General features: G+C 46.7%; 1 protein-coding gene and 1 long non-coding RNA gene across 4 annotated transcripts in view; both read right to left on the reverse strand.

Moving 5' to 3' along the window:
• The window catches only part of MAEA (macrophage erythroblast attacher, E3 ubiquitin ligase), a 36,518-nt gene extending 22,018 nt beyond the window's left edge, over positions 1 to 14,500 (reverse strand). Inside the window, exon 1 of one of the 2 annotated variants that reach the window (XM_041752048.1) lies at positions 14,377 to 14,500. In XM_041752048.1, coding sequence (XP_041607982.1) covers positions 14,377 to 14,445 — 69 coding nt within the window. In that variant the 5' untranslated portion in view covers positions 14,446 to 14,500. The remainder of the gene's footprint in view (positions 1 to 14,376) is intronic. The other variant, XM_041752049.1, reaches the window with a different exon arrangement.
• Positions 126 to 14,322, reverse strand: LOC121489261. 2 transcript variants are annotated; one of them, XR_005987311.1, is made up of 3 exons: positions 10,762 to 14,322; positions 5,868 to 5,982; positions 126 to 185 (listed from the first exon to the last, which is right to left on the reverse strand). It is a non-coding gene; the product is annotated as an uncharacterized LOC121489261 (long non-coding RNA). The 2 variants fall into 2 exon arrangements; XR_005987312.1 differs by lacking the exon at positions 10,762 to 14,322 and adding an exon at positions 10,604 to 10,747.
• Positions 14,501 to 19,844: the final 5,344 nt, after the last annotated feature.

A 19,844-nucleotide genomic window follows, 5' to 3' on the forward strand; every position in this document is an offset into this window, starting at 1 on the left:
TTTTAGTGTATTTTATTTAAATCCAATACACTCAGGGATCCCTGGGTGGCTCAGCGGTTTCGCGCCTGCCTTTGGCCCAGGGCGCGATCCTGGAGTCCCGGGATCGAGTCCCGCGTCGGGCTCCCGGCATGGAGCCTGCTTCTCCCTCTGCCTGTGTCTCTGCCTCTCTCTCTCTCTCTCTCTGTCTATCATAAATAAATAAAAATAAATATTAAAAAAAAATCCAATACACTCCTAAGTATTTCATTTATTAGATACTTTACATTATTTTTTCTCTTTGTGCTAAATCTTTAAAAACTAGTGTGCACTTTATTTTAAACTTAGAACACATATTTGGACCAGTAGTATTTTTTTTTAAAGACTTTATTTATTCATGAGAGACACAGAGAAAGAGACACAGGCAGGGGGAGAAGCAGGCTCCCTGTGGGGAGCCTGATGTGAGACTCGATCCCAGGACCCCAGGTTCACGACCTGAGCCAAAGGCAGAGGCTCAGCTGCTGAGCCACCCAGATGCCCCTGGATGAGCAACATTTCAAACACTCAACAGCCACATGGGGCTTAGTACTACTGGTGCTGGATAGTGTAGCTGCAGAAAACCTATGCTGGGCTCTGGGGGGCAACTTGGGCCCCATACACGGCTGGCAGGGAGTGTGTGAAGGATGGAGGGGAATTTGACAGCAGTCATCAAAACTGTGCCTAACCTCTGACCTGGCTATTTGAATTATGTGGATTTATCCTAAAAGCTAACTCCACATGTATGCAGAGTTGCAGGTCATGGATACCTGCCCAAGGCCGGCCAGCACTGTGCATGAGCACTTTTTTTCTTCTTATGTAGGCTCCCCGATGAGCATGGACTTAAACTCACAACCCTGAGATCACGAGTCAGACCCTTAATCAATTGAGCCACCCAGGCGTCCCTGCATGAGTGCTCTTTGTCTGTTAAGTTGAATTGTACAAAACTGCTGTTAGGCCATCATTATTTTACCAGGTTTTAATTGAGATATAACTCAGATACCATAATATTCATCCTCTTAAAGTGTACAAGTTAGTTTTCAATATACTCACAAGGTTGTACAACTACCACCAGAGAATATTTCCAGAATGTTTCATCAACTCAAAGAGAAATCCTGTACCTATGGAAGTCCTCCCCACAGCCAGGCAACCAACCACTAATAATCTACTTCCTACCTATATGAATCTGCCCATTGTAGACATTTCATACAAATGGGGTCATACATTCTATGGTGTTTCGTCTGGCATTCTAAACTTAACAGTGTTTTCATGGTTCAGCCACAATGTAATGTGTATTTCATTCCTTTTTTTTTTTTTAAAGATTTTCTATTTGTTTGACAGAAAGCATGAACACTCAGGAGTGGCAGGTGGAGGGAGAGGGAGAAGCAGGCTCCCTGGAGCAAGGAGCCTGATGCAGGATTAGATCCCAGTTGTGGTTTTCGATTTGAATTTCATTAATGACTAATAATGTTGAGTATTTTCTCATATGCTAATTAGCCATTTATATATCTTCTCTGGAAAAGTCTATTCAAATCATTTGCTCATTTTTAAATAGGGTTGTCTTCACATTGTTGAAGTAGATTAGTAGATTCTGGATATTACTAGATTCTTATCAGATTAGATTCTGGATATTACTAGATTCTTATCAGATGTGACATGCAAATATATCTCTCCATTCTGTCCTTGTAAGCACAAGCTTTTCACTACTGAAATCCAACCTACAATTTTGTTTCCTGCTTTAGGTGTTATACCTAAGAATCTTAGCTCTTACATTTAACTGATTCATTTTGACTTAATGCTTGTATACGGTGTGAAGGAAGGACTTAACTTCATTCTTTTGCATGTGAATATCCAGTTGTCTTGCAACTATGTGTTGAAAAGCCTCTCCCTTCCCTATGTAACTGTCCTGGTACCCTTATTGAGAATTATGTATGGGCTCATGTCTGGACTCTCAGTTCTAGCCCACTGATCTTTAGCCTTTCAACCAGTAATCAAGAAGTATAGTTTGTAATAAGTTTTGAAACCAGGAAATAGGACTCCTACAACTTTGTTCTTTTTTAAGATTGTTACTGTTTGAATGTTTGGGTCCCCCAAAAATTCATGCTGAAGCCCTAATCCCCAATGTGATGGTATCTGGAGTTGGGGCATTTGAAACACTAATTAGCTTTAGATGACATCACAAGTGTGGGGACTCCATAATGGGATCAATGTTCTCATAAGAGGAAAAGACGAGCAAGAAGGCAGCCATCTGCAAACCAAAGAGGGTCTCCAAGAACCAAATCTGTTAGCACCCTGGTCTTGGCCCTCTTGGACTCCAGAACCGCCAGAAATAAATGTCTGTTGTCTAAGTCACTCTGGTCTATGGTATTTTGTTATAGCAGCCTGAGTGGTCTCAGATGGTTATTTTGGCTATTCTGGATCCCTTGCATTTCATGTGAATTTTAGGACTGGCTTTCTTTCTTTCTTTCTTTCTTTCTTTCTTTCTTTCTTTCTTTCTTTCTTTCTTTCTTTCTTTCTTTCTTTCTTTCTTTTTTAAGATTTTATTTATTTATTCATAGAGACCCAGAGAGAGAATGAGAGGCAGAGACACAGGCAGAGGGAGAAGCAGGCTCCATGCAGAGAGCCCAACGTGGGACTTGATCCAGGGTCTCCAGGATCACGCCCTGGGCTGCAGGCGGTGCTAAACTGCTGAGCCACCAGGGCTGCCCTTTATTTCTTTTTTAAATATTTTATTTATTTATTCATGAGAGACACACAGAGAGAGAGGCAGAGACACAGGCTGAGGGAGAAGCAGGCTCCTCACAGGGAGCCCGACATGGGACTTGATCCTGGATCCTGGGATCATGCCCTGAGTCGAAGGCAGACGCTCAACTGCTGAGCCACCCAGGCATCCCTCTGCTTCTTAATTTCTGCAAAAGAGCCAGCTAGTATTTTGATACAGATTGGGTTGAATCTGTAGATCAATCTATTGCTATCTTAACAAAAAGTCGATTATTCCTAAATATTTTATTATTTTTCATATTATAAAATTTTTTCTTCATTCCTTCTCGATTGTTCATATCTAGGGTATAAAACTACAACTTATTTTTATTTATTATTTTTTAAAATTTTACTTAAGTTCAATCTGCCAACATATAACACCCAGCGCTCATCTCATCATGTGCCCTTCTTAATGCCTGTCACCCAGTTACCCCATTCCCCCACCCACCTCCCCTCCTGCAACCCTTTGTTTGTTTCCCAGAGTTAGGAGTCTCTCGTGATTTGTCTTCTAAAACTTATTTTTATTTATTTTTTAAGATTTTATTTATTTATTCATGAGAGACACACAGAGAGAGAGGGAGAGACACAGGCAGAGGAAGAAGCAGGCTCCATGCAGGGAGCCTGACGTGGGACTTGATCCCGGGTCTCCAGGATCATGCCCTGGGCCGAAGACGGCACTCAACTGCTGAGCCACCCAGACTGCCCTAAATTTTTTTTTTTTTTTTTTTTTTTTTTTTATGATAGTCACACACAGAGAGAGAGAGAGAGAGAGGCAGAGACACAGGCAGAGGGAGAAGCAGGCTCCATGCACCGGGAGCCCGACGTGGGACTCGATCCCGGGTCTCCATGACCGCGCCCTGGGCCAAAGGCAGGCGCTAAACCACTGCGCCACCCAGGGATCCCCCTAAAATTTATTTTTATATACTTATCTTGTATCCTGCAACATGGCTGAACTAGTTTATTAGTTCTAGTTCTAATAAGTTCTGTTTGTGTGTGTGTATATTCTTTAGGACTTTTCATACATAAGATCACATCTGAAAATAGAGTTTTATTTCTTCCTTTCCAATCTGAATGTCTGTTACTTCTTTTTCTTGCCTAACTGCCCTGATTACAATCTCCAAGAAAATGCTGAATTAGAAGTGGCCAGAATGGACATCCTTGCCTCTTTCTTTCAGGGGAAAAGTTAGTCTTTTACCACTAAGCATGATGTTAACTGTGGTTTTTGCATAGGTGTTCTTTATCAGGTTGAGGAAGTTCTCTCCTTTTCCTAGTTGTTGAATGTTTCTATCATGAAAAAGTGTTGGATTCTGTCAAGTGTTGTTGTTGTTTTTTTTCCTGCGTCTATTAAGATGATCATGTAGCTTTTGTCCTTTATTGTGGTATAAATATAAACATTGCTTAAAAATGTGGTATACGTATAAACATTGCTTTTTGCATGTTGAACTGACCTTGCATTCCTGGGGTAAATCCCATTTAGTCATGGTACATAATCCTTTTCATATGTTGTCAGGTACAGTTTGCTAGCACTTTATTGAGGATTTTAACACCTATATTCATTCATATGGAATACTGGTCTGCAATTTTCTTGGATAACCGTCTGGTTTTGTTATAAGGGTAATACCTCACAGAATGAGTTGGGAAATGTTCCTCTCTCTTCTATTTTTTGGAAGAGTCTGTTAAGGATCAGTGCTAATTCTTCTTTAAACATTTACTAAAATTCACCAGTGAAGCAGCTCGATCCTGGGCTTTTCTTTATGGAAAGCTTTTTTTTTTTTTTTTTCCTAATCTCTTTACATGTATAAGCCTATTCAGCCATTGTCTTTTAACCCACAAAATAACAATTTTACATGGTTTAATCCAATAAATTTTCCCTTTGTGCTCCTTGTCCAACACTCAGCAAGGAAGAGAGGTCTTGGATCTTTCTCATCAATGTGAAGTAGCTCTTTTATTTTTATTCATATTTGGTGGCTTTTTAAAATTGTTATTTGCTTTCAAATTCTGGTTCTATTTTATATGGGTACACCAAAGATTTAAACTTGTATTAATCAAATCTACTCAATTTTTCCTCGGTAATTTGTTATACCATAGCTTTTAAGATCACAAGATTTCTCTGGTAGTTAGCTGATGTTAAATTCTATTTCCTTCAGTACATCTTTCCCTTCAGTGACTCATAAAAAGTAATCCTTCCTGTTTTCATAATTGAAACACAATCTGGCAAACACCATAAGTTAAGATTTGTATAAAACATCTGTACTTTCACCCAGCTCTATAGCAATCCTCCTACACTGTGTCATTTGCTTTAGTATGTGTTTCTTCAAACCTTCTCCAATGTTTGCTGTGGGTTTGCTGACAGTATTTGCTGACAAAGAAATGCATTTTAGTTTGTCATCATAATGTTTTCAGCCATTTTTACCAGCACAGGAAGGAAGTATTTCCCCAACTTCACGGGGCTTTTTATCTTTCACAAAGAGGAAACCTCCAGAAGAGGTTTCTAACTATTTATCACAAGGCTAGTAACATCTTCTAATATGTCAGATTGAGCCCTGAGTGGCAGTAGACATCTATGTCCTGGAGAGTTCTGCCTCATGTTCCTGTGTGTGACATGGGACAGTCTCCCAAATCACAGTGCCTTCCTGTTTCCTGGGCTTATCTCTCAAGCACAGCACATACCCTGAGGGAAGCTCATGCAGTTTCAAATAGGCTTCTTGAAAAAATAACATTTCTGGTCAGCTTCTAGGGGGCTGTGAAGAGAAAGACCTTTCACTTGACAATGTGGCTGACAGAGCTTGAGGCGGGAAGAGCACTGCCCTCTTCCCTCGGTGCAGGACTGTCTCAACTGCCATCCACTGGGTACTTGCAAAAATCTTTCCATGCTACTGGTCTGTTTTAGAAAAGGAGGTATGAGTAAAGCAATACGAGCAGCAAATCTGAGTCAGCCGGCACGCATATAACGCACCGTAGTACCAGCGACATAAATGAACATGGTGGGAGCACCACCAGGGCAATGCCTCCATGTAGTCAAGTGCCCTCATGCCTTGGGATGGGCTCACTGCCCAAATACAACACACCAACCGCAAACAGGCACCAGTACCGACCTGTGTACGTAATACTAGCAAAGCAGGCTTCTTTACTGCTTGGCTATGATGTATGGCTGGAGGCAGGACTTCTGTCTCTTGCGTCAGGCAGGGCCCCACCCTTCTTGCTGCTTCCCTGATTACAAATAAGAAATATGTGATCAATGGGACACCTGGGTGGCTCAGCGGTTGAGCATCTGCCTTTGGCTCAGGGCATGATCCCACAGTCCCACATCGGGCTCCCTGCATAGAGCCTGCTTCTCCCTCTGCCTATGTCTCTGCCTCTCTGTGTCTCTCATGAATAAATAAATAAAATCTTTTTTATTTATTTATTTATTTTTTAAATTTATGACAGTCACACACAGAAAGAGAGAGAGAGGCAGAGACACCCATTCAGTGGGATTTTTATTATTTAGGGATCCCTAAATAAAATCTTAAAAAAAAAAAAAAGTATGGGGATCCCTGGGTGGCGCAGCGGTTTGGCACCTGCCTTTGGCCCAGGGCGTGATCCTGGAGACCCGGGATCTAATCCCACATCGGGCTCCCGGTGCATGGAGCCTGCTTCTCCCTCTGCCTATGTCTCTGCCTCTCTCTCTTTCTCTCTCTGTGACTATCATAAATAAATAAAAATTTTAAATTAAAAAAAATTTTAAAAAAATAAAAAATAAAAAAGTATGTTATCAAGCACAAAAAAAGTCAGATGGTATCTCCCATCATCAGTATGTTCAGATAGACACAACCCTCTCTGCTGACGCTGGTCCCCCTTTACGCCTTTTACTAAGAAACCATGTTGTGTCTCCTTCAGTGTTTGTCACACTATCCTGTAAAGCTTACCTTGGTATTTTATTTCTGTTGCTGTTAGGTTATCGTGAATGGGTATGTTCCCTCGAGGTGCTTTAACTGATTATTGCTGACAGAAAAGTGATGATCTTTGTATATTTTTCATGTCCCCAGTTACTGTGCTGAACTTTCTCATTAATTGTAGTAGTTTTCCAATTTGTGTTCTCTGGGTACAAAAACAAACTGTCTCATCCATTCGAAGTTACATTTACTTCTGTTTCTATTTTTACTTCTTTGGACAGAATTGCCAAAATAATATTTATTTTTATTTTTTTATTATTTTTTAAAAAGATTTGTATCTTTTCATGAGAGACACAGGGAGAGAGAGCGGGGGGCAGAGACATAGGCAGAGGGAGAAGCAGATTCCATGCAGGGAGCCCAATGTGGGACTCGATCCTGGGACTCCAGGATCACAACCTGGGCCAAAGGCAGGTGCTATACCGCTGAGCCACCCAGGGATCCCCCACCAAAATAATTAATAGTTCATTTGTTCACTGAATAATTATCTCCTCTCTGCCCTCCACAAAGCTTACAATTCCCGGGGTTAGAAACAAAGAAGCAAAATACAATGACAGTAATAGATAAGGAGAAAAATAGAGCAGGAGATGGTAGGGTTCCCAGTTTAAATAAGGTGATCTTGCTGAGACGGTGATACCTGAGCAAAGATCCCAGAAGGTGAGGGGTTAAGATAGATGAACACCTGGAGGAAGAGGATTCCAGGCTGCAGGCAAAGTAGGCAAAGTAAACAAGTTCAAAGGATCTGAGGGCTTGCCATGCCAGCACACCTTCCGGCAGCAAGGAAGCCACCAAGGTTAAGTGCCCAAGGGGAGTGGAGGTGGAGGAAGAAGAGGAAGAGATGGCAGGGGTCAAGTCACAGGGCTCTTGTTCTATACCCCAAGTAAAACAGGAAGCTACAAGGACAGGATAGTGGCATTGTCTGGTACAGTGACATGGCGGCTGTGCTGGGCAGAACTGAGACTAGACAAGCCTACTTTAACCCAAAAAGAGATGGTGGCTTTGGGCGTGGTGGCAGGAAGAAAGAAGGTTAGATGCAGTCAAATTCTGAGCACATGCTGGAGCTAGAGGGGAAGCACGTATGGATGCAAGCTGTGAGGACAGAGGAGTCAAGGCTTTAACCTGATACAAGGAAAATGGTGAGATTTGAGGAGGGGGCAGGTAAGTTAAGAAGTTCAGATCTACATATGCTGAGCTACCTCACAGAGATGCAAGCGAGGTTACTGGATCTGGGCTCTGCGGTTGGGGAGCTCACCATTTGGGAGTCACTGGTATGCACAGAGGGTGCTCAAAAGCACGAGACCACACAAGATCACCAATACACTGAGTGGTCACACTGAGGAGGAACCTGGCCTGGCCTGACTCTGTGTCAGGGAGGAGGGGCCATCAGTGGGTGCTCACCGCAAGACACCATAAGGATTACTGGAGACCTGGCCAAAGCACTGTCAGGGAGGGAAGAAGCAGAACACGGCCCCCTGTCCTGAGGAGCACGGAGTCTAAGGTGGGCCTCTGACAGAAAAGCAAACAAATAGACCAGAGGCAGTTCCTCCGACTCTGATTAAAGCTGTAAAGAAAATAAAATAGAGGAAGGGACAGAGCACAGCAGGAATAACAAACCCCGATCTTACTCAGGGCCAGGGCAGCAATAAGCCCACCACCAGGCTGTTTAAGGTCCCTTTGAAGCTAGATATAGCCAACCACAAGCTCTGACCTCTGAGCTGAAGCATAAATGCTGAATAGCACTTCTGGGAGGCCTCGTGGAGGGAGCTGGCACCTTACCCCTTCCCCTCCCTCATTCATGTGCCCGCAATAGGACTGGAGCCCCACAGGCAACGTGGACCAACAAGGAAATCACAGATCACAGGAAGAATGCAGGAAACAGGCGTCAGGAACACCTCCAGGGTTTTTTTAACAACCCTGAACAAGTGGCAAGACGACACTATTTTCACCTGGGATGGGGCTGGCTGGTGCCAGGAACACCTAGGTCTGGGGCAGGAAGGCCAAGGTCAGGAGCTGCTGGGTTTCACATGCAGTATCTCCCATTCCCTGCCCAGAGGTGTGAAGACACCCAGCAGCTGGCCAACAATGGAGGCCCTGGCTGGAGGCAGCAGTTGGAGACCAGAACACAGACACCTCTCCAGGGCTGGCTGCCGCCATGAAAGACAGCGACCCCCAGGCTACAGGATGCAAAGTGGCAGTAAAGGGGTCTGAGGAAGACCAGCCCTAAGAGGAAGACAGAGAATGTCAGCAGGGGGGCAAGTGAAAGAGGTGACTGCCCAGCAACTGGCCACTTTGCAGTGTCAAGGTGACTGTGACCTTGACAAACACATTTTCATGGAACGTTAGGGCAAAACTTTAAACTTGGACCAGGAGAGATACATGGGAGGAGGGCCCAGGGAAAGGTGGCAGCAACTGGAGGCACAGGGCAATCGGAGCCATGTGCACACTGATAAAACCCAGCAAGAAGGGAAACTGAGGCAGGAGGGAAGACATGCAAGTGCTGGAGGCACAGGCAAGGTGAGACAGCTCCCCCAGAAGCTGTGGGCAGACACAAGGAGGGCGGTAGCTGTCCTGAGTAACACGTGGGTGAGGTGTGGTGCTGTGTGGGCTGGGAGGCGCAGGCAGGACATGGGGGCTGTGCAGCACTTGGGGTTTGTAGTCAGGAGGTGACGGTCAGCAGACTGTCAGCACAGGTGGGTGTTGTTCTCATTAACCACATTCAGCAGAATAGTATGGGTGTTAAACTATTTAATAATGTTTAGTTTCCATCAGTTGTTATTGAAACAGTGAATCTTTTTTTCAGAAAGCTTTCCAACTAATGATCCCCAATTCTAAACAACACACACCTGGAGAAACCTGACAGGTGCCCTGGCAGACATACCACCATCAAGCAGTCCCCCTTATTTCAACAATCCGGTAGAGAATTCAGAGACACAGGAGGAGTACGGAGCAGCCACAATGAGTGGGGCACATGCCGCGCACACCAGCCAGACTCCTTTCCTTCTTCTGGTGCTCAGGCCTCATGCCAGCTTGATCCCTGATTTGGCTGACACACACCCATGGTCCATGGCAGGGTCCCAGCCTCAGGGTTCCATGATCACAACCTCTGTGTGGATCTGGAACACCCTGAGCCCTATCTCTCCAACGGAAGCAGGGTCTGCCCAAACTTACACATCGCCCATAGACCTTTACCCCAAAATGCAAGGGCCCTGGTCACCCACAGAAGACTATCACACCCCCCACAGGCTCCCAGCCCTCCCACTGTCCCATGCGTGCCTGACTCTGCTCATTCAAGGATTAAAAACACTTTCATCCACTTAATGTCTCCCTCCTGCCAGGCCTAGGGGTGCCAGGAGTGGCCAGCCTGCAGAGGTTCTTCAGAAGCAGCAAGGCCTTGAGGGCATGGTGCCTCAGCTCTGGGTGCCTGGTGGTGTGGCTCTGTGACGGAGAAGCACCCACAAGTCCCACCTTCAGACCTAATGCTAAACATCTGAGGCACAGCTGCCCCTCCCCACTGCGGCTGGGGTCTGAAATGCCTCTAGCTTCCCCTGCTGCTACAGAGAGCGAGGCATTGGGAAGCTCTCCCTTTCCTGGCCTGAAGCTTGTTTAAAAGAACACAAACACAAGCAGCCCACCCTGACATGGACCCGCACCTGTCCCTGAAGGCCCACACCACCCAGTGTCTCGTCTGTGGTCAATGACCTGAGCAGGGGATCCCTGGGTGGCCCAACGGTTTAGCGCCTGCCTTTGGCCCAGGGCGCGATCCTGGAGACCCGGGATTGAATCCCACGTCGGGCTCCCGGTGCATGGTGCCTGCTTCTCCCTCTGCCTATGTCTCTGCCTCTCTCTCTCTGTGTGTGTGACTATCATAAATAAATAAAATTAAAAAAAAAAAAAATGACCTGAGCAGTAGAGTGGGAGACAAGAAGGTCAAGAGGACACAAAGGGTAAGAAGGCATTTCAACCATGCTCTCGCTCTGGCGGGGCTCGGAGACTCTTTTGGGTAAGAGCAGACAGTGCTCTAGAGCCTGAGAAGAGGAAGAAAATCATGCTTAGGTACCTGTCCCTGATCCTTGAAGAAATACAACCACCTCTGAGAGATGGAATGGCTCGCTCTCTGTAAACAAAAAAACCTAAAGTAAAAAGAAGTTACCCAGGTTCCTGCCACCCTCTTAGACTGAGGATATTTGTCTCTTAAGACCAAGTGCTTATGTTTACAGCTGCTCCTCAAACTTGAGAACACATGATGCCCTAAATACAGCCAAGACCAAGTGGAAAAGTGCACTGAAAGTTATAACTTAAGGCATATAATTGGCACCCAGACTTTCTACAACAGGCACAGACCCAGGCTTTGAAACTGCAGACCAGGATTTGGTCAACAAGACTGTCACCAAATTAAAAGCAGAACATTTCAACAATCCTATACAGAATTCAGAGACACAGCAGAATGTGGGGTCCACCCACAGACCCAGCTAAGAGCAATGCCCCTGCTCCTCAGCCCATCATGTGTGAGGAAGAGGGCAGCTGGGATGGGGTCTGAGCTGGGTCAGGCTAGGGCCCACCTGGCTGGGAGGACCAACAGGCCCAGGGAGGCCCCAGGTGAGCACAGAGATAGGCACAGGGGAGTCTAAGGGGAGGAGTCAGAGTCCAGAGCCAGGTCTCCCAAGGACCAATGCCAGACCGTTCCTTTCTCCTGGGCTGGGAAGACCCCCACCTGATTTGGGTAGCAATAAAGGTCTCTAAAATACGATTTTACTTCAGCTCTCTGAAGGGGAAAAAACAGAAGTCAATACACCAAAATATTAACAGGATAATTAGAATAATTTGGAAAGTAGACAGAAGTTACTTTTATTAAAAAAAGACACCACAGTTCAAGGTCACAGGTGAAGACTCATAGCCAGGCCCAGGACACAAAGGTGTGTCCCAAGAGCCCTCCTCTCCCCGCTATTGTAAGAACATAAAAACAAGTTCCACAAAGCAAAATCCAGTCCAGTGGTTCTCACTAGGGTGATTTTGTCCCCCAGGGGACATCTGGCAATGTCTGGAGACATCCAGGGGTGTGCTACTGGTATCTGGTGGGCAGAAGCCAGGGGTGCTACTAAATATCCTATAATATGCAGCCCCCACTACAAAGAATCACCCAGCCTGAAGGACCACAGGGATTGAGAGGCCTGTGCTGGCCCACCTGGCCCCAGAATGGAGGGCTCAGTGAGAAGGTGCCCAGCTCAGCCCCTGTGGGCAGCAGTGTCTCACAGCTGTGCCATCCTCTTCCCACCATGTCAGGAGGTAAGACCAAGACCAGGGCCCACCAGGTACCCAGAGCCCCCCAGAAGCTCTGGGGCTATGAGGAACCTGCCCGATGTGCCAATCCTCTCAAGAACAAGGAATCTCCATCGTGACAAGACGGCAATGAGGACTGGGCTCATTACCCTGCAGGCGAATGCGCTTGATACACCTCCCAGCACTCCAGCCCCTTGGCCCTCACTCCCTTCTCCCTGATATCCATATAGTGGCCCTGCTACCGAGGCATCTGTATCTGGACCTCACTCTAGACTATGCCCAGCATGGCTCATCTAAGTGTTCTGGAGAGCTCTGTATTAATTTACACTCCTGAGTCAAGGATCCCTAGTTTCTCAGTGAAACTTCCTCATTATCCATGAGGAATCACTCTTGAAAACATCTAGAAGAAAATGTTAGCTCTCAACAGTGACACATGTATCAATGGATTACAGATGATCTAGATAATCTGTGAGGGAAAGTGGCGGAAGTAGCTACTCTGATTTCAAACATTTGTTTAAATCATTCTAAAGAAGAAGTAAAACTGTCTAACCTGGCAAGCTCACCTGACCTGACACTAGTATTTCTTTACCTGCCTAAGTATCTACAGGATGACTTTTAATCAGAGGCTATTTGATAACTCTGGAAATCAATCACATTCAGGATTATGAAATCACAGAAGAGAATTTGGGAGGGGGAATCCCTTTCTGTCTGACGTTGCCCACACATATCAGCCAGTACCAGAAATGATGAACTGCCACTGTCTGTCAGTTCTAGCGACAGGTCTGGTGGTGGGGCTAAGACAACAGGTTGGAAATTAACGGCTCTTCCACGAAAGCTTCCTACTTATTTATTTATTTTTTTGTTGGGGGGGGGAGGAGGCATAAACATCAATCCAAAGGATGTTTCATTGGGGGCCTCAGGTGGCACGATGTCATGGTTTCTCTGAGCCACAGGGTCTTCAATGAGTTGAATATAAAAGGGCCCAGAGAAGAGGCATCTGGTACCTGTCAGCAGGGGTGCCCTGCCCTCCCTGGTCAGACAAGGCATGGAACACAGCACTGCTCGACCGCTGGTCAGTGAAAAGCAGCAGCCTCATTTCTGCTTCCCGGTGACCACTGTATTGGCATCTTGTAAAGAGGGCCAGCACTGCTCCAGGCAGCATGGACTCCCTCAGCTCACCCAAGGTGGCACGGGTGCTACAATCCCCACTGGATAGGAGTCAGCAATCTCAGAGCAGGTAAGCACCCTGCCGGAGGTATCCCAAGAAGCCATGAACACAGCAGGGTGGTCTTCAGACCCTGGCAGACGAACCAAGTGCTCACAGCAGCCCCACCCCACCTCACCCACCACCACCTGTCAGCAGTAAGCTGGATAGGGATGCCGGGGTCTTCCAGGAGAAGAAGGAAGTCATGGTTCTCTTGGGAATGCTACGACCTTGATCTCCTAAGGACCTCGCTTCCAGGTGCTTTGTTCTCATCACCATCAAATCCTCTGCTAACCAGGTGGGGAGCAAGTGCGTCCCCTACTACTAGACACACATACTTCATGCTCATGCTAACTCAAGGCTTGGCCAAGGGGCCACCCAAGGTCACGCAGCTGGTAACCCAGTGGCAAGGGCTGTATTTCAGGTTTGGTATTGCTCCACGAGACGGGTTCCCAATGAGGTCGTTAGGTCCCTCCTCACAGGTTCCCTAATTAGAGCCTAGCAGCCAGCTCATCCACATCTGCTGACGTGAGCTTCCGGGGGGACAGCTGGACACAGCCCCGAATCTCGTCGGCACGCTTGCTAGGCGCCGCGACCCCGCTCCCTGGAAACCCCGGCCTCCACCCAGCCCCCGTCACCAGTCTGGCTACCGCCAGAAATGTCACTCACGCGGGACACTTCGTGCCTTTTTTTTTTTTTTTTTTTTAAGGTTTAAGGGGCCACAATCGGGCTCCGCAGGGTGAAGCGGGGCGCCAGACGCGCTCCACGCCCTGCCACGAAGTCCTCGAAGGCCGGGCAGGCCATGGACGGCCCCCCCGCCACACCCGCCCGGCCCGCAGGCCCCCGGCCGCCTGAGCCCCGCCGCCGCCGGGGAGCCCCGCAGGCCGGCCTCACAGCCCCCCGGACCCGGGGATGCCGGCTCGCAGACCCCCAGACCCTGGGCAAGCCGGCTCTGCAGCCCCTCAGACTCTGGGGAGCGCGGCCTGCCGAACCCTGGAGCCCGCGGAACTCGGGAGCCCGCCCCGGAGACACCCCAAAGCCCTCTAGACCCCGGGAGGCCGCCCCGCAGACACCCCCAGACCCCGCCCGGTACCCCAGGCCCCACCCTGCCCCCCCTCCCTCCCCTTGTTCCCCCCGCGGTCCGCGGGCACTGGCCAAGCGCGGCCGCCCCCCCCGGCCCGCAGACCCCACCTTGAGGGTCGGGTACTCCTGCACCTTCAGGGTCATGGAGAGCTGAGCAGCTGACTCCTGCACCGCCATCTTGAATCGGCCAAAACATTAGTGGGTGGGGGAAGCGCCGCGCGCGGCACGCCGGGTAGTGACGTCGCGCCCTCCGGCGGGGGCGGGGCGGAGGCGGGCCGGGCCGGGGCTGGCCGGCGCGTCTGCTCCAATCGCGTCTGCCCACCAGGCAGTGGCTGCGGAAGAAGGCGGGGCCGCGGTGTGCGCGCGGAGAGGCGTCCGGCCCGACCAATCACCTCTGGTCTGCCTCTCGTTCAGCCAATCAGCGGGAAGCCCGGCTGGGCGGTTTCCTCCTTGAACTCGCTGCGGGGAAGGGCGGGCTCTGCGGCCGGGAAGCTCGCCCGGGTCCCTGCATCTGAGCGCGGGCGGTTCAGAGCAACCCCAGGGCTGGGGGCTGGGGGGGTGGGGTGGGCTAGTAGCCGAGGACTGACGAGGGACGCCGCTGTGGGGGCGGACAGGTTCCCCGAGGCGGCCTCTCCGGACAGTGGCCTTGATGGCGGTGGCCCAGGGGGGAGGTGACCCACGTGGTGGTGGCCTCTGGGAGGAGTGACCCTCGTGGTGGTGGCCCCTGGAGGCAGTGACCCTCGTGGTGGTGGCCCTTGGTGGTCCAAGACATCTACAGATGGCCACCATAAATGTCAGCCAACTACTTTCCATTGGGCTGCATCACCGCAGAGTAGCAGCTGCTGGAGTACTAATAGAACCTTAGGCTTCCTATCAGGGAAGGAAAGGCAGAGTTTTTCTAACTGGTTTTCAGGCAAGAATCTCCCAAAGTAGAAGGGCCATGTGCTCTCCGCACCAGTGGCTCATGGCCCTGGCATCCAGCACGGAACTCTAGTTCCTTTTCAGTCATTTCACATTTTATCCTTTCAAAATGACTGATACTTTTATTCCCCCTTTTAAATAGAAATGGAATTAGGTTTCATTAATCAGGTTTTCAAATTAAACCATTTCTCGTATTTCACACTCATTCTTGAAACAATTTTCTTCAAACTTCAATTCTTCAAACTTAAGCTTAGTGTTGGGAAAAAAAAAAAAAAAACAACAACAACCAAACCTAACACCACACAAAGGAGGCTGTTATTGGAGCAGGAGCCACCATGACCCTCTGGTCTGTCCAACTGCCCCCCATGTCATACTGGGGTGAGAAGCAGCTTCCTGTCTCAGATCAATCAAGTTCCTGGTACCTAGTTGCATCAACGTGAGTGAATTCATCAGGATAATCAGAAAGTGCTTATGGCTCCATACTACTCAAGCCTTCTCCCCATTGGCGAATAGATGCAACACGTCAATGCAGATTTCTGAAGTGTGTGAAAGTGAGAAGGAGGAAGATAGGTTCCTGTGTATGGTATATGCATCTCAGGAGACATCAGGAATGAAATTGGTATAAGACTAGGGGTGCCTGGGTGGCTCAATCCATTAAATGTGGGACTCTTGATTTTTGACTCAGGTCATGATCTCAGGATTGTGAGATTGAGCCCTTCTTGGGGCTTGGGGCTCTGTACTCAGCAGGGAATCTGCTTGGGATTCTCTTCCTCCCTCTGCCCCTCCCCCCACTTGTACGCAAGTGAACACACACTCCCTCTCGAATATTTTTAAATTTTTATTTTTTTAAAGATTTTATTTATTCATGAGAGACAGAGAGAAAGAGGCAGAGACACAGGCAGAGGGAGAAGCAGGCTCCATGCAGGGAGTCCTATGTGGGACACGATCCCAGGACCCCAGGATCACGTCCTGGGCTGAAGGCAGATGCTCAATCACTGAGCCACCCAGGCGTCCCAATAAATATTTTTTTTAAAAAACAAATTGGTGTAAGATTAGAAAAATGCACCATTCTATGAGAGAATATATTTGCAAATGTCTTATCAGATAAAGGACTAGTATCCAAAATCTATAAAGAATTTATCAAACTCAACACCCAAAGGACAAATAATCCAGATAAGAAATGGGCAGAAGACCTGAACAGACATTTCTCCAAAGAAGACATACAAGTGGTCAACAGACACATGAAAAAAAAAATGCTCAACATCACTCGGCATCAGGGAAATGCAAACCAAAACCACAATAAGATAGATACCACCTCACACCAGTCAGAATGGCTAAAATGAGCAAGTCAGGAAAGGATAGATGTTGGCAAGGATACAGAGAAAAGGGAACCCTCTTGCCCTGCTGGTGAGAATGCAAGCTGATCCAGCTGCTCTGGAAAACAGGTTTCTCACGAAGTTAAAAGTAGAGCTACCCTATGACCCAGCAATTGCACTACTGGGTATTTACCACAAAGTTACAAATGTAGTGATCCGAAGGGGCACCTGCACCCCAAAGTTTATACCAGCAATATTCACAATAGCCAAACTATGAAAAGAGCCAGATGTCCATCAACACATGAATGGATAAAGAAGATGTGGTATATATAGACAAGGGACTCTTACTCGGCCATCAAAAGCAATGAAATCTTACCATTTTCAAGACATGGGTGGAACAAGAGGATATTATGCTAAGTGAAATAAATCAATCAGGAAAAGACAATTATATGATCTCACTCATGTGGCATCCGAGAAACAGAGTACAGGGGAAGGGAAGGAAAAATAAAACATGAGGAAATCAGAGAGGGAGACCAACCACAAGAGACTCTTTTTTTTTTTTTTTAAAGATTTTATTTATTTATTTGAGTGTGTGTGTGCGCACAAGCAGAGGAGTGACAGGGAGAGGGAGAAGCAGATGCCCCTCTGAGCAGGGAGCCCCACGTGGGGCTCAATCCCAGGACCCTGGGATCATGATCTGAGTCGAAGGCAGATGCTTCATGGACTGAGCTACCCAGGTGTCCACTATAAGAGACTCTTAACCACAAGAAACAAACTGAGGGTCACTGGAGGAGAGGGGAGTGGGGGGACAGGGTACTGGGTGATGGACATGAAAGAGGGCACATGATGTCACGAGCACTGGGTGTTATAGAAGACTGATGAATCACTGAACTCCATCTCTGAAACTAATAATACACTATATGTTAAATAATTGAATTTAAATGAAATATCTCAGAGAACACTAAACAGTAGATAGCTTACCTAGAAATAAAAAGACAGTAATAATAATAATAATAATAAGAAGAAGAAGAAGAAGAAGAAGAAGAAATGCACCATTCTAGAATTTTTTTTAAAAAGATTTATTTATTTATTTATGATAGAGAGAGAAAGAGAGAGAGAGAGGCAGAGACACAGGAGGAGGGAGAAGCAGGCTCCATGCCGGGAGCCCGACGCGGGACTCGATCCCGGGACTCCAGGATCGCGCCCTGGGCCAAAGGCACGCGCTAAACCGCTGAGCCACCTAGAGATCCCACCATTCTAGAATTTTTTAAACTCTTAGCGAGGATAAAAAGGGAAACTACAAATCGTGATTGATCACAGATCTAATCACAGATCATCAGGGTAGTGGTGGGTAGTGGTGCTCTTGACTAGTTTTAAGAAGTTGTTTTTGCATTTCAAGGAGAAACACTGAGCTTGAAATTGTACAGCTTTGGAAAACTATATTATTTAACTTAGGTGGTCTTGTTTTCAAATTTCAGGAATTTAAAAATAAAATACTATGTAACCAAAGGTGGTTTAGAATGGAGTCTGCAGGCAGGCAGGGGAGCTCCAGGCCCTACCATTCCCGGTCACCTGCAGATGCAACAGGAGGAGATGCACCTGCACCTGGATGTTACCTTAGCAACCACTTTACTGTCCCAGCAGGAGGAAGGAAAGTTTCTTCCTCCACCAGCAACAGTCCAGCCAATGAGACACTGCCACAGGTCAGCCAATGAGAGATAGTCACAGACTGCCACAGCCCAGCCAATGAAAAGCCATTACACTTTGAACTCTCAAGGTACTCAATGGACTTTGTTTACAGCAGCCACCCCGCCCCCTTTCCTCTATAAATAGGCCTCCTCTGCCTAGTTCTCCTGACTCATCTGGAATTTTGCCCTGCCCTGCAGTCCTCTGCTATTCACGGGTTAACCCAGTTTTGCTGGGAAAATAGCTAGGAAAAATAGTTCTATTTTTAAGGTTAATACATTGCATTCTAAATTGTCAATGAAATAAATCCTCATCTTTATGCTCTTTCCCAACAGGAAACGCCATTTGAGCATTCTGAGAGACGTTAAGTCTTCTCTGGAGTAACAGAATCTGCCAACTTTCTTTAAAAAATTGAGATATGTTGGACAAACAACATTGTGGGTAAGTGTAAGGCATACGGTGTATTGATTTAAAACCTTTACATTGCAGCATAACTGCCATCACTGAGTTGGGAATACCGCCACGGGTCACCTAACTGTCATTTTCATTTCTTCTAGCGTTGGGAGCAATTCAGATTCAATCATAATACACTCTTGTTGTTTGTAGTGATTGTAATGTGTATTAGGTCTCTGGGACTGACTCACTAGTCCCAAGCATGTACACTTAAAAGGGATCTCTCCCATTCCCTCACCCTGTCACTCCTAGGAACCATCACTTTACCCTCTGCTTCTATGATTTCAGCTCTTAGTTCCACGTATGAGAGATATGAATCATGAAGTATCTGTCTATTTCACTCAGCATAATATCCTAAGGTCCACCCATTGTTGCAAATGGCAGAATTTCATTTCCTCTCTTCTCATGGCTCAACATATGTACTTTATTCATTCATCCATTGATGGACATAGGTTATTCCATATCTTGACTATTGTGAATAATGCTTTCCTAAACATGGGAGTGAATATGTCTCTTTGATATCCTGTTTTCATTTCCTTTGGATGTATACCCATGAGTGGGATTGCTGAATCATATAGTCGCTCTATTTTTAACTTTTTGAAGAGCCTCCATACTGTTCTTAATGGTGGCTGAGCTACTTTACAGTCCCACCAACAGTGCATAAGGGCTCCCTTTTTTTCACATCCTCACCAACACTTGTTATCTCGTCTTTTTGATACTAGCCATTCTTACAGGTGTGAGGCAATATCTCATCATGCTTTTGATTTGTATTTCCTTGGTGATTGGTGATATTGAGCACCTGCTCATGGACCTGTTGGTTATTTGGATATCTTCTCTGGAAAAATTCAGTTTTGGTCTATTTACTTTCTCTGCTCATTTTTAAGCTGGATTGTTTGGGAGTCTTTGTTATTGTTGAGTTCTTTGTAGATTTTGGATATTAACCTCAAATATGTGGTTTACAAAAATTTTCTTCCATTTTGTAGATTGCCTTTTCATTTTATTGATGCCTTATTTTGCTGTGCAGAAGCTTTTAAGTTTGGTGATAGTCCCGCCTGTCAGTTTATTTTCTTCTGTTGTTTGTGTTTTTGGTGTCATAAAATAAATCATTACCAAGACCAATATTGAGCAGTTTTTTTCCCCAGTTTCCTTTTAGGAATTTTAGGGTTGCAGGTCTTATGTTAAAGACCAAGGCATTTTGAG

The sequence above is a fragment of the Vulpes lagopus genome, chromosome 4 (assembly GCF_018345385.1).
Source record: "Vulpes lagopus strain Blue_001 chromosome 4, ASM1834538v1, whole genome shotgun sequence".
Lineage (NCBI taxonomy): Eukaryota > Metazoa > Chordata > Mammalia > Carnivora > Canidae > Vulpes > Vulpes lagopus.